At 41.5% G+C, this 12,605-nt stretch overlaps 1 protein-coding gene across 3 annotated transcripts in view; it reads right to left on the bottom strand.

Annotated features, from left to right (window-relative positions):
• Positions 1-354: 354 nt before the first annotated feature.
• LOC139409379 (myopalladin) overlaps positions 355-12,605 on the bottom strand; it is a 51,721-nt gene continuing 39,470 nt past the window's right edge. For 2 of the 3 annotated variants that reach the window (XM_071154463.1, XM_071154454.1), the window contains exons 14-22: positions 12,468-12,548; positions 9,164-9,385; positions 8,688-8,837; positions 8,526-8,608; positions 7,804-7,933; positions 7,420-7,627; positions 7,001-7,166; positions 6,614-6,747; positions 355-4,536 (exon numbers count right to left, since the gene is read on the bottom strand). In XM_071154463.1, the coding sequence (XP_071010564.1) occupies positions 4,358-4,536; positions 6,614-6,747; positions 7,001-7,166; positions 7,420-7,627; positions 7,804-7,933; positions 8,526-8,608; positions 8,688-8,837; positions 9,164-9,385; positions 12,468-12,548 (1,353 nt within the window). In that variant the 3' untranslated portion in view covers positions 355-4,357. The remainder of the gene's footprint in view (positions 4,537-6,613; positions 6,748-7,000; positions 7,167-7,419; positions 7,628-7,803; positions 7,934-8,525; positions 8,609-8,687; positions 8,838-9,163; positions 9,386-12,467; positions 12,549-12,605) is intronic. The other variant, XR_011634397.1, reaches the window with a different exon arrangement.

Raw genomic sequence — 12,605 nt, 5'->3', positions numbered from 1 at the left:
AAACCAAAGGGAAGAGTAGTTGAGACCTAGCATGATATCCAATTAAATTGGATTATTGCACTGTATAACAGAGGTAAATGTAAATGATATATGTGTTGATTATCATGTTACAAATGTATACTCCATAAAAATTAATCTAGCTGATAATGAATTAGTCAATGATCCATAATAATAACAATTGTGAATGAATGGATCAATGTTTGTTTTTTAAAGGTAGGTGGAACAATACATTTTATTTTGCTAGACTCTGATTCTACGTAAAATTGAAATAATTAAAAAATAAAGATATTTCCATAAAATGTCATGCATTCATGTGTAAGACACATGTATGTACAAAAATATACATTATATATATTTTGAATAAATATAACTTTATTCTCAGGGGGAAAAAACTATTTTACATGGTGCAACTTTACATTTATTGAATATGTGTGTTATGAATATGTTCAAACATTTAATCTGTTTTTCAATAATCGCATGTTAGCTACAAGGGTGTGTACAGTTCCATCAAAACGTCAAAACATAATTTCTCCCACACATACATTTCATTCTATCAGTGAATCCTGTTAAAGCACATGTGCCTACCAACAAACAAATATCTTTCCTATCACTAGACCCACTAACATTGAAACACATGAGTATATTTTTCAAAGTACAACTATACTGCTGCATGAACATTATTGCACAAATTCCTGTCAGAATTTCGTTTTTCTTATTAAAATAACTTACATATTCAGTTACCTATCTCCATACAGCAGAAATAGCAGCTCAAATCCCTCACCTTAAAAAGGCATTTCTGTCAAGTAAACATCATGATAGTGTTTGAAATGCAATCCTTGGATAAGGCTCCTGGTGTACTGTTAAGCTACTGTAAGCACAACTATCCATTTATGAGGCAGTGAGAAGAAACAGAGCCATTTTCGTTATGCAAAAAGCATTGAGCAAAGCGCAAAAATGACCATAAACCCCATTCCAATCTGGCTTCATTTCAAACTGCGTGATAAAGAGGCGACTATTTATCTATTGTTCGGTTGACTAAACTCTTGTCAAATGATCGCCACCTGATAACACACATTTTAGCAGAAACGTTTCAAATGTAATCACACTGCAAGTTTATAATGAGGCTTACAGTGTATCTTTTGCACTTTGCCCAATGCTTTTGCACTACGAAAATGCCATCCTTTGCTTACAGTAGTTCACTTGCTTTTCCATATGCTATCAGTATGGACTCAAAACACAACAGGACCACAGTGCAAAAGTGTGCATTTACAAATCATGTATTCGATGTGAAATATTCTGTTTTAATTGAACATCAAGGTGAACTCAATCATATTTTCGAACCAATTCTAGATATCAAATTGTAAAGACATATTCATAGCAGAGCTGGCTATATACACTGAGTGTACAAATCATTAAGGACACCTTCCTAATATTGAGTTGCAACAGCCTCAATTCGTTGGGGCATGGACTCCACAAGATGTCGAAAGCGTTCCACAGGGATGCTGGCCCATGTTCACCAATGGTTCCCACAGTTGTGTCAAGTTGGCTGGATGTCCTTTGGGTGGTGGATCATTCTTGATACACACAGGAAACTGTTGAGCGTGAAAAACCCAGGCACTTAAATATTCTGTCTTGCCCATTCACCCTAGGAATGGCACACACACAATCCATGTCTCAATTAAAAATACTTATTTAACCAATCTCCTCCCCTTCATCTACACTGATTGAAGTGAATTTAACAATTGACAACAACAAGGGATCATATATTTCACCTGGATTCACCTGGTCATATTCATAGTACTTGCTACAGTGGAGAGAACAAGTATTTGATACACTGCCGATTTTTCAGGTTTTTCTACTAACAAAGCATGTCTGTAATTTGTAATCATAGGTACACTTCAACTGTGAGAGCCGGAATCTAAAACAAAAATCCAGAAAATCACATTGTATGATTTTTAAGTAATTCATTTGCATGACATAAGTATCTGATCACCTACAAACCAGTAAGAATTCCGGCTCTCACAGACCTGTTAGTTTTTCTTTAAGAAGCCCTCCTGTTCTCCACCCATTACCTGTATTATCTGCACCTGTTTGATCTCATTACCTGTATAAAAGACACCTGTTCACACACTCAATCAAACAGACTCCAACCTCTCCACAATGGCCAAGACCAGAGAGGGTGTAAGGACATCAGGGATAAAATTGTAGACCTGCACAAGGCTGGGATGGGCTACAGGACAATAGGCAAGCAGCTTGGTGAGAAGGCAACAACTGTTGGCACAATTATTAGAAAATGGAAGAAGTTCAAGATGACGGTCAATCACCCTCGGTCTGGGGCTCCATGCAAGATCTCACCTCGTGGGCCATCAATGATCATGAGGAAGGTGAGGGATCAGCCCAGAACTACACGGCAGGACCTGGTCAATGACCTGAAGAGAGCTGGGACCACAGTCTCAAAGAAAACCATTAGTAACACACTACACCGTCATGGAATAAAATCCTGCAGCGTACGCAAGGTCCCCCTGCTCAAGCCAGCGCATGTCCAGGCCCGTCTGAAGTTTGCCAATGGCCATCTGGATGATCCAGAGGAGGAATGGGAGAAGGTCATGTGGTCTGATGAGACAAAAATAGAGCTTTTTGGTCCAAACTCCACTTGCCGTGTTTGGAGGAAGAAGAAGGATGAGTACAACCCCAAGAACACCATCCCAACCGTGAAGCATGGAGGTGGAAACATCATTCTTTGGGGATGCTTTTCTGCAAAGGGGACAGGACGACTGCACCGTTTTGAGGGGAGGATGGATGGGGCCATGTATCGCGAGATCTTGGCCAACAACCTCCTTCCCTCAGTAAGAGTATTGAAGATGGGTTGTGGCTGGGTCTTCCAGCATGACAACGACCCGAAACACACAGCCAGGGCAACTAAGGAGTGGCTCCGTAAGAAGCATCTCAAGGTCCTGGAGTGGCCTAGCCAGTCTCCAGACCTGAACCCAATAGAAAATCTTTGGAGGGAGCTGAAAGTCCATATTGCCCAGCGACAGCCCCGAAACCTGAAGGATCTGGAGAAGGTCTGTATGGAGGAGTGGACCAAAATCCCTGCTGCAGTGTGTGCAAACCTGGTCAAGAACTACAGGAAACGTATGATCTCTGTAATTGCAAACAAAGGTTTCTGTACCAGATATTAAGTTCTGCTTTTCTGATGTATCAAATACTTATGTCATGCAATAAAATGCAAATGAATTACTTAAAAATCATACAATGTGATTTTCTGGAATTTTGTTTTAGATTCCGGCTCTCACAGTTGAAGTGTACATATGATTAAAAATTACAGACCTCTACATGCTTTGTAAGTAGGGAAACCTGCAAAATCGGCAGTGTATCAAATACTTGTTCTCCCCACTGTATACACACTGAGTGTACAAAACATTAAGAACACCTTCCTAATATTGAGTTTAATTTGTCAGTTTGGCATTTCTTTAGTGTATTTCTTTGATTTACATTTAATGCACATATATTTTATATAAACATTAAAATAAACTATCTTTATTTGACACAAATATATACGTTTGAAATAAAAACAAACCATACAACAACCACGTCCAAACGAAATAGTCAATTTGCTAAAGATAAAGAACAGGTTGAAGTGTATGATGATGAAAGTATGTCATGATCATCAACATTTAACAACCTTCTCAATATCAAACTAACTAATCAAAAAGTAGAACAAAATTAACCATAAACAAATCAGACCTATCAAAAGATGATAGTGAACTAAAACTTGGCAAGTTTGTCTGTTTTGTGTGAATAAGACGCTTCAAATGATACAATTCAATAGGAACGGCAGAAAAACAAACAGAGCATTAGGTTGCCAGTTGTAAATCTAACCGTTTATGTCATTGTAATTTCAATGTATCACATCAAATGTATCACACAAACCAGATGACACAAACTGCTAAGATTATAGTCCTGCTCTTCCATCCCACTGGCCACCACAGATTAGATGAACTAGTAGATTAGTCATTAGGAGGTGTTAGAGCAGACTCAACTCTGGGACCCAGTTTCCCAGACACAGATTATGCCTAGTCTTGAACTAAAAGCACTTTCAATTGAGATTCTCTATTGGGCATGCTTTTTAGTCCAGGATTTGGCTGAATCTGTGTCTGGGAAACCAGCCCTATGAGACTCCAGATAAGATAAGTTTGTAGACTCAAAGGGCCAGTTGTGATTAAAGTGGTGGTGGTGGTGGAGTAGGTTGACAAAATTCTCAAACTTTCCTAAACTTTTGGAATTTCGGAAAAACCTGTGCATTATGGGAAATTTTACAGACTTTTACAACCCTCTGGTGAAGTGTGTCTGCTCCTCACAGCTCCTCACTCTCCAGCTGTGCCTCCACAGGGGAGCTGGAGAACAGGATGGGGCTATTGTCCGTCGTGGGGAAGGCAGATTTGATGTCCAGGCCTTGGCCGGTCAGCGCTGCATAGCGACTGCCCTGCCGCGGAGCCTTTTTCATAGGCAGAGGGACCTGCTTATGCCACTGGGCTGCAGACAACAGAGACACAGTGGCTTCAGAAAGTATTCATACCCCTTGATGTATTCAAAATGTTGTTGTGTTACAGCCTGAATTCAAAATGGATTACGTTTTTTTTATCTCACCACAATACCCTATATTGACAAAGTGAAAACATGTTTTTTGAAAATGTTGCACATTTTACTGAAAGTGAAATACAGAAGTATCTCATTTGAATGTATTCACACCCCTGAGTAAATACATATTATAATCACATTTGGCAGCAATTACAGCTGTGAGTCTTTCTGGTTAAGTCTAAGAGCTTTGCACACCTGGATTGTACAATATTTGCACGTTTTAAAAAAAAAATTCTTCGTTGTTGATCATTGCTAGACAGCCATTTTCAAGTCTTGCCATCGATTTTCAAGCCGATTTAAGTCAAAACTGTAAGTAGGCCACTCAGGAACATTCAATGTCCCTTTGGTAAGCAACTCCATTGTATATTTGGCCTTGTGTTTTAGGTTATTGTCCTGCTGAAAGATGAATTTGTCTCCCAGTGTCTGTTGGAAATCAGACTGAACCAGGTTTTCCTCTAGGATTTTTCCTTTGCTTAGCTCTATTAGGTTTATTTTTTTATCAACAACAACAAACAATCCCTAATCCTTACCAATGACAAGCATACCCATAACAAGATGCAGCCACCACCATTCTTGAAAATATGAAGAGTGGTACTCAGTGATGTTATGTGTTGGATTTGCCACAAACATAATGCTTTGTATTCAGGATAGTGAATTTTTTTGCCAATTTTTTTACAGTTTTACTTTAACACCTTATGAAAACAGGATGCATATTTGTGTTCTGTACAGGCTTCCTTCTTTTCACTCTGTCATATAGGTTAGTATTGTGGAGTAACTACAATGTTGTTGATCCATCCTCAGTTTTCTCCTATCACAGCCATTAAACTCTCTAACTGTTTAAAAGTCACCATTGGTCTCATCCCTGAGCGCTTTCCTTCCTCTCCGGCAACTGAGTTAGGAAGGAAGCATGTATCTTTGTAGTGAGTGGGTGTATTGATACACCATCCAATGTGTAATTAATAACTTCACCATGCTCAATGTCTGCTTTTTTTTTTTTTTACCCATCTACCAATAGATGCCCTTCTTTGCGAGGCATTGGAAAGCCTCCCTGGTCTTTGTGGTTGAATATGTGTTTTAAATGTACTACTTGACTGAGGGACCTTACAGAAAATTGTAGGTGTGGAGTACAGAGATGAGGTAGTCATTAAAAAATCATGTTAATGGGGCCTCCCGGGTGGTGCAGTGGCCAGCTGCAACGCCAGCTGTGCCACCAGAGACCCTGGGTTCGCGCCCGGGCTCTGTCGTGGCCGCGACCGGGTTAGGGATATCCTTGTCTCATCGCGCACCGGCTTCCGGCTGGCTTCCGGGTTGGATGCGCGCTGTGTTAAGAAACAGTGCGGCTTGGTTGGGTTGTGTATCGGAGGACGCATGACTTTCAACCTTCGTCTCTCCCGAGCCCGTACGGGAGTTGTAGCGATGAGACAAGATAGTAGCTACTAAACAATTGGATACCACGAAATTGGGGAGAAAAAGGGGTAAAAATGTGAAAAAACAAAAAAATATTTTAAAAAATATAAAAAATCATGTTAATTAAACACTATTATTGTCTATGCAATTATGTGACTTTTTAAGCACATTTCTACTCCTGAACATTAGGCCTGCCATAACAAAAGGGTTGAATATTTATTGCCTCAAGACATTTTAACTTTATAATTTTGTGTTCATTTGTATAAGAAATTCTAAAACCATAATTCCATTTTGACATTATGGGTTATTGTGTGAAGGCCAGTGACACAAAATCTCAATTTAATCAATTTTAAACTCCGGCTGTAACACAACAAAATGTGGGAAAAGTCGAGGGGCGTGAATACTTTCTGAAGGCACTGTAGCGTTGGGTATTATTGTGCATTCATTTGATATCTTGATATACTTTAAGCACAATCATTAGCAACTATTAACTAATTCAAAACTATTACAATAAACACTGGTGGGTAAAAGAAAGCTGTTGAAAGTTGTATTGAATTGAACTTACCATAGATGTCTAGCCTGGCTGTGCATGAAACAATTCCAGCCTCATTCTTTGCTGATACGGTGTACCAGCCAGCATCCTCTTTCCTGGTAGGCTGAATCAGGAGGCAAACATATCCAGTGGCATCCTGGTGTATGCTAGAATCAAAATTCATCTCTTCAATTAAATGATCATAATAAATGTATATATTCACTGTGATTTAAAAAATAATAATAATAATACTTTTTTGGTGAATAACAGGCATCAATATTCTAATCTCAAAAAGTCTAAGCTAATTTGGCATGGTTTTGTTTTACCTCTTGTCTTCATGAGTTTTAATATAAGTGCACCCACAGGATGGGCAGTCACCTCTCTGGTTGGAAGGGGAGAGGTTAGTTAGGGAACACTAACCTGACTCTGGCCTTGGTGTGAGGAATGGTGTCGTTGTCTTTCTTCCAATAGATAACAGGTGGAGGCATGCCCAGAACCCTGCACTCCAGTCGGACGGGGGTGCCCTCTGCGATGCCTGTGTTCTGGAGCTTCTCCACAAACTGGGGGGCCTGCTTCATCTCTTTTTCTGAAAGGGCAAAGAATAGTTCTTCTCTGTCATGTACAATTACTAATTACTACTACTTATTAATTGTAATGGCACACATCACTACAACAACCAATTCATGGTTTTGACTTTGTACTTATTCAAAAGCTCTCACTGATTACCTAGTCATCAGAAATGCGTATAAATCTTTAATAATCATGGAATACTCATTTGTTATCAAGAGGTACACTATTTGGGTTTCATGAAAATGCTTCATTGCTTCGAGAACTCTTACCCACAACTCTTAACTCCAGACCGAAGGAGCTCTGTCCTGCTTTGTTGCTGGCGATGCAGGTGTATGTCCCAGCGTCGTCCTGTTTTAGAGGGTCTATGACAAGGGAATGGACGCCGTTCTCCCTCACCAGCATCCGGTGGTAGACGTCTGGGTAGATGGGCCTCCCGTTGATCAGCCACATCAGCTCTGGGTTTGGTAGACCACTCACCTGGAAAACAGAGAAACACACAACACTTCTTGTGAGATGTGTGCAGTCCTATCTATCTGCAAAGGCTATCCTAACTGGTTTATAGCAATAATCTTTTTTAATAGTCATTCTAAAATGTATTAAATGCCCATTGCTCATTTACAAGTCCATGGTTATTTCATCCAGAGAGGACATACCTTGCAGTCTAATCTACAGACTCTGCCCTCGTGAGCCACCATGTCCCCTGGTGCCTGGAGGAAGTGAGGTCGGAAGAAGCGCTCCTGGGTTGGTTCACCCTCTTCTACTTCCTGTATGCGGGCCCGCACCCTGTAGGGATGTGCTGAACATGTTACAGTACATGTATATTCGCCCTGGTGTTGCTGAGATATCTTGTCATCTGCAATCGCTAATCGCTATCGCTAATTTTATTATGATTTTAAATGTTTTACTTAATTAGGCAAGTCAGTTAAGGACAAACTCTTATTTACAATGACGGCCCACCCCGGCCCAAACCCTAACGATGCTAGACCAATTGTGTGCCGCCCTATGGGACTCCCAATCAAGGCCAGTTGTGATACAGCCTAAAATCGAAACAGGGTCTGTAGTGACGCCTCTAGCATTGAGATGCAGTGCCTTAGACCGCGGCGCCTGTCGGGAGCCCATACAACGATGCATGAGATTCATGTTGCTATCATAGAGATAAAACAATGTATTTTTCTCTGATGGGTTTAACGGTATATTGGTTTATGGTTGCTATGAGTGCTGTTCAACAGTAGTCTGGGCAATATGTACATCTGGGATCTTACTGTAAGTAGCCTCCACAAAACATTAAGAGCTGCAATCATGCTGGCTCTCCAACCTGAAGAGGGTTCTTCTTACCTCTGCAGATCCCAATGCACACTCAGTCAGTCCTGCTCACCTCTGAGAGTGAATCATAGGTGTCATTCGGTTTCGGAGAGGACCCGTTTGGATGATCAAATGACCAGAGCAGCTGATTCGTCCCTGGTGAGCATTCATTCATTAATCAACAAATCCGATTTAGTGAAGGGGTAAGAAAGGTGATTACAGGTGGTTTGGTTACCTGGGGGTTAGCTGCCATGACAGTGTAGTTGCCATCATCGTCGTTATTGGTGACCTCTATGTGTAGGACACAAGTTCCGTCCCCCTCTCGTATCTTCTTATAATGATCATTTTTCCTCAAGATCTGCTTGCCATCCTTGAACCAGTAAACCTGAAATGGTGTTGAAGCGAGAGGGAGATTTCTAACAAACGTTGAGTATATGTCCAGATCCCGGGCGACCCCCAAATATGATCCAACATTTTTTATTTGCCTGGCGTTGGCAAATAAAACATTGACCGTCTGTGTGGTCCTGTGTGGCTCAGTTGGTAAGAGTGTTGATAGCGCAACACTAAGGTTGTGGGTTCAATTTCTGATGGGATCACATACTAAGAACCTTTGTACTCACTGTACTGTAAGTTACTTTGGATGAAAACCTCTGCTAAAAAAAAACAGTGTGGGTGAAAACATATCTAGAGACCATAGGTGTGCTGTCTCACCTTCGGTACGGGGATCCCCACCACTTTACAGGAGAACGTCATAGGGACACCCTCCATAGCCCTGAAGTTCCTCAGCTTCCTGTCGAATATGGGCGCGACGCACTTCCCTGTCGGGCTCTCATCGTGTTGTACCTCGTCATCCGACTCCTCGACTGGCGTGCGCTCCAGACGGAACTCTATCTCACTCAACAGCCTCTGCTCAAAGTTGGACACTTTGTACTCCTAAAAAGACATGTCAGAAACTGTTTGGGTGGGTATTTACTTGAGTGGATTGACAGAGGAATCAGACCCAGAGCACAATATCACCACTAATCAATTGGGATATCGTGTTAAAGGCAGGGTTGAACTCAATCCAATTAGAATAATCCTAATTGAAAAGTAATGAAGAACATTAGAATTCCAGTGGAATGAAATGGAATTGACATCCAACCATGGTTAAAGATGTACTCCTCAATCTATTTTGATTTCAAAAGTGGCAGTTACATTTACCAGCCCTCAGTTTACAAAGACAACTGTTCTGGTCTCACTGTGGGCAGAAAAAGAGATTGAGGAGTGCAGCTTTAAAGCGTAAAATGTATCATGCAGTGGCATTCCTCTTATCACTCTTATCACTCTTATCACTCTTATCACTCTTATCACTTATCACTCTTATCACTCTTATCACTCTTATCACTCTTATCACTCTTATCACTTATCACTCTCCCTTGGTATTGGACTGATCCCTACTACACAAAATACAACAGAAGTTGATGGTAAAACAGAGAACACATTTGGACTGAAATATCAAGCTAAGCATTCCTGGCGAAAAAGATCAAAGAACACATAATTCCAACAATTCAAATTCCAACAGATTTCTATCTTGATACGTCAACTTTTTTATTTTTCTCCTGAGGACCTGAGGTAATGGAACTGAAAAGATTAACGGTAGTGGTAATGTTACTGGTGTTTGAAATGTAGTGAAATTACATTGTTTGGATTATTCATGCAATGGATATTAGTTAACACATACTTTACAAGTGCCTGATTAGGATGATGAATTAACTACAGTGTTTGGATATATGAGTATACATCCATACATACTACTTAAAAGACGGTTTTGAACATTCACTAACACTTTACATTACGTTGCTGTTATACCTGTATAGTGACGCTGTAATTACTACACTCACAATACGTATTTTTTATCGCTTTGTAATTGTAATGGCCTTGAGTGGTTTTTAGTTGTTACGCAAGTGGAATAAGGAATAGTTCCAATTCCTCTTGTGTAATTACAAAAACCAGTTCAATTCCATTAAGCAATTACTGAGGTACTATGTACAGTGCATTCAGAAAGTATTCAGACCCCTTCCTTTTTCCACACATTGTTATGTTAAAATGGATTAAATATTTTTTTCTCATCAATCTACACCTCACGATGACAAAGCACTTTTTTTTTTTTTTTTTTGAATTTTACCCCTTTTTCTCCCCAATTTCGTAGTATCCAATTGTTGTAGTAGCTACTATCTTGTCTCATCGCTACAACTCCCGTACGGGCTCGGGAGAGACGAAGGTTGAAAGTCATGCGTCCTCCGATACACAACCAACCAAGCCGCTGCTTCTTTAACACAGCGCACATCCAACCCGGAAGCCAGCCGCACCAATGCGCCGGAGGAAACACCGTGCACCTGGCCACCTTGGCTAGCGTACACTGCGCCCAGCCCGCCACAGGAGTCGCTGGTGCGCGATGAGACAAGGACACTCCTACCGACCAAGCCCTCCCTAACCCGGGCGACGCTAGGCCAATTGTGCGTCGCCCCACGGACCTCCCGGTCGCGGCCGGTTACGACAGAGCCTGGGCGCGAACCCAGGACTCTGATGGCACAGCTGGCGCTGCAGTACAGCGCCCTTAACCACTGCGCCACCCGGGAGGCCCCAAAAGCACTTTTTTTTTATTTTAGCAAATGTATTCAAAATAAATACCAGAAATACCTTATTTACATACATATTCAGACCGTTTGCTATGAGACTCGAAATTGAGCTCAGGTGCGTCCTGTTTCCATTGATCATCCTTGAGATGTTTCTACAACTTGATTGGCGTCCATCTGTGGTAAATTCAAAACCAAGCCATGAGGTCGAAGGAATTGTCCGAAGAGCTCTGAGACAGGATTGTGTCGAGGGACAGATCTGGGGAAGGGTACCAAAAAATCTCTGCAGCGTTTAAGGTCCCCAAGAATACAGTGGCCTTCATCATTCTTGAATGGAAGAAGTTTGGAACCACCAAGACTCTTCCTAGAGCTGGCCGCCCGGTCAAACTGAGCAATCGGGGGACAAGGGCCTAGGTCAGGGAGGTGACCAAGAACCTGATGGTCACTCTGACAGAGCTCCAAAGTTCTGCTGTGGAGATGGGAGAACCTTCCAGAAGGACAACCATCTCTGCAGCACTCCACCAATCAGGCCTTTATGGTAGAGTGGCAAGACGAAAGCCATTCCTCAGTAAAAGGCACATGACAGCCCGCTTGGAGTTGGAAAATATGGTGGTGGCAGCATCGTGCTATGGGGATGTTTTTCAGCGCGAGGGCCTGGGAGAGTAGATGAATGGAGCAAAGTACAGAGAAAGATCAGATCCTTGATGAAGTCCTGAACGCTCTGGAACAGGTTCTCGGACTGGGGCGAAGGTTCACCTTCCAACAGGACAACGACCCTAAGCACACAGTAAAGACAATGCAGGAGTGGCTTCGGGACACGTCTCTGAATGCCCTTGAGTGGCACAGCCAGAGCCCGGACTTGAACCCGATCAAACATCACTGGAGACTTGAAAATAGCTGTGCAGCGACGCTCCCCACTCAACCTGACAGAGCTTGAGAGGATCTGCAAAGAAGAGTAGAAGAAACTCCCCAAATACAGGTGTGCCAAGCTTGTATCGTTATTCCCAAGAATAATCGATGCTGTAATCGCTGCCAAAGGCACTGAATAAAGGGTCTGACTACTTAGGTAAAACGTGATATTTCCATTTTTGATTTTAATACATTTGCAAACATTTCTAAAAAACTATTTTTGCATTGACATTATGGAGTATTGTGTGTAGATTGATGAGGAAAAAAACCCCAATTTAATACATTTTAGAATAAGGCTGTAACGTCACAGAATTTGGAAAAGGTCAAGGGGTCAAGAATACTTTCCAAATGCACTGCAACAACATGTTAATCTAATGTTGTCACCGGTGTAAATACAGTCTTTCTGCACAGGTTTAAGAGCAACTTAATGTAATGTGTTACCAAACGTTCTGAGCAAAGAAATGTTTGGGAGGGAGAGATGTTCGCTGTACCTCGTCATAGTTAAAGACAGTGGCAGGAATGTTTGGTCCGAGGGGTCTGCTCGCTGTTTTCCCCTCATAAGTAGTCTGCTTCTATGAGAAGATAGGGATGATTGATGAACACAAACACACTAACGGACACACACGTTA

This window comes from Oncorhynchus clarkii, chromosome 1 (genome assembly GCF_045791955.1).
Source record: "Oncorhynchus clarkii lewisi isolate Uvic-CL-2024 chromosome 1, UVic_Ocla_1.0, whole genome shotgun sequence".
Classification (NCBI taxonomy): domain Eukaryota; kingdom Metazoa; phylum Chordata; class Actinopteri; order Salmoniformes; family Salmonidae; genus Oncorhynchus; species Oncorhynchus clarkii.
Note: the sequence above shows the minus strand (reverse complement) of the source record. Positions and strands in the feature narration are given on the sequence as shown.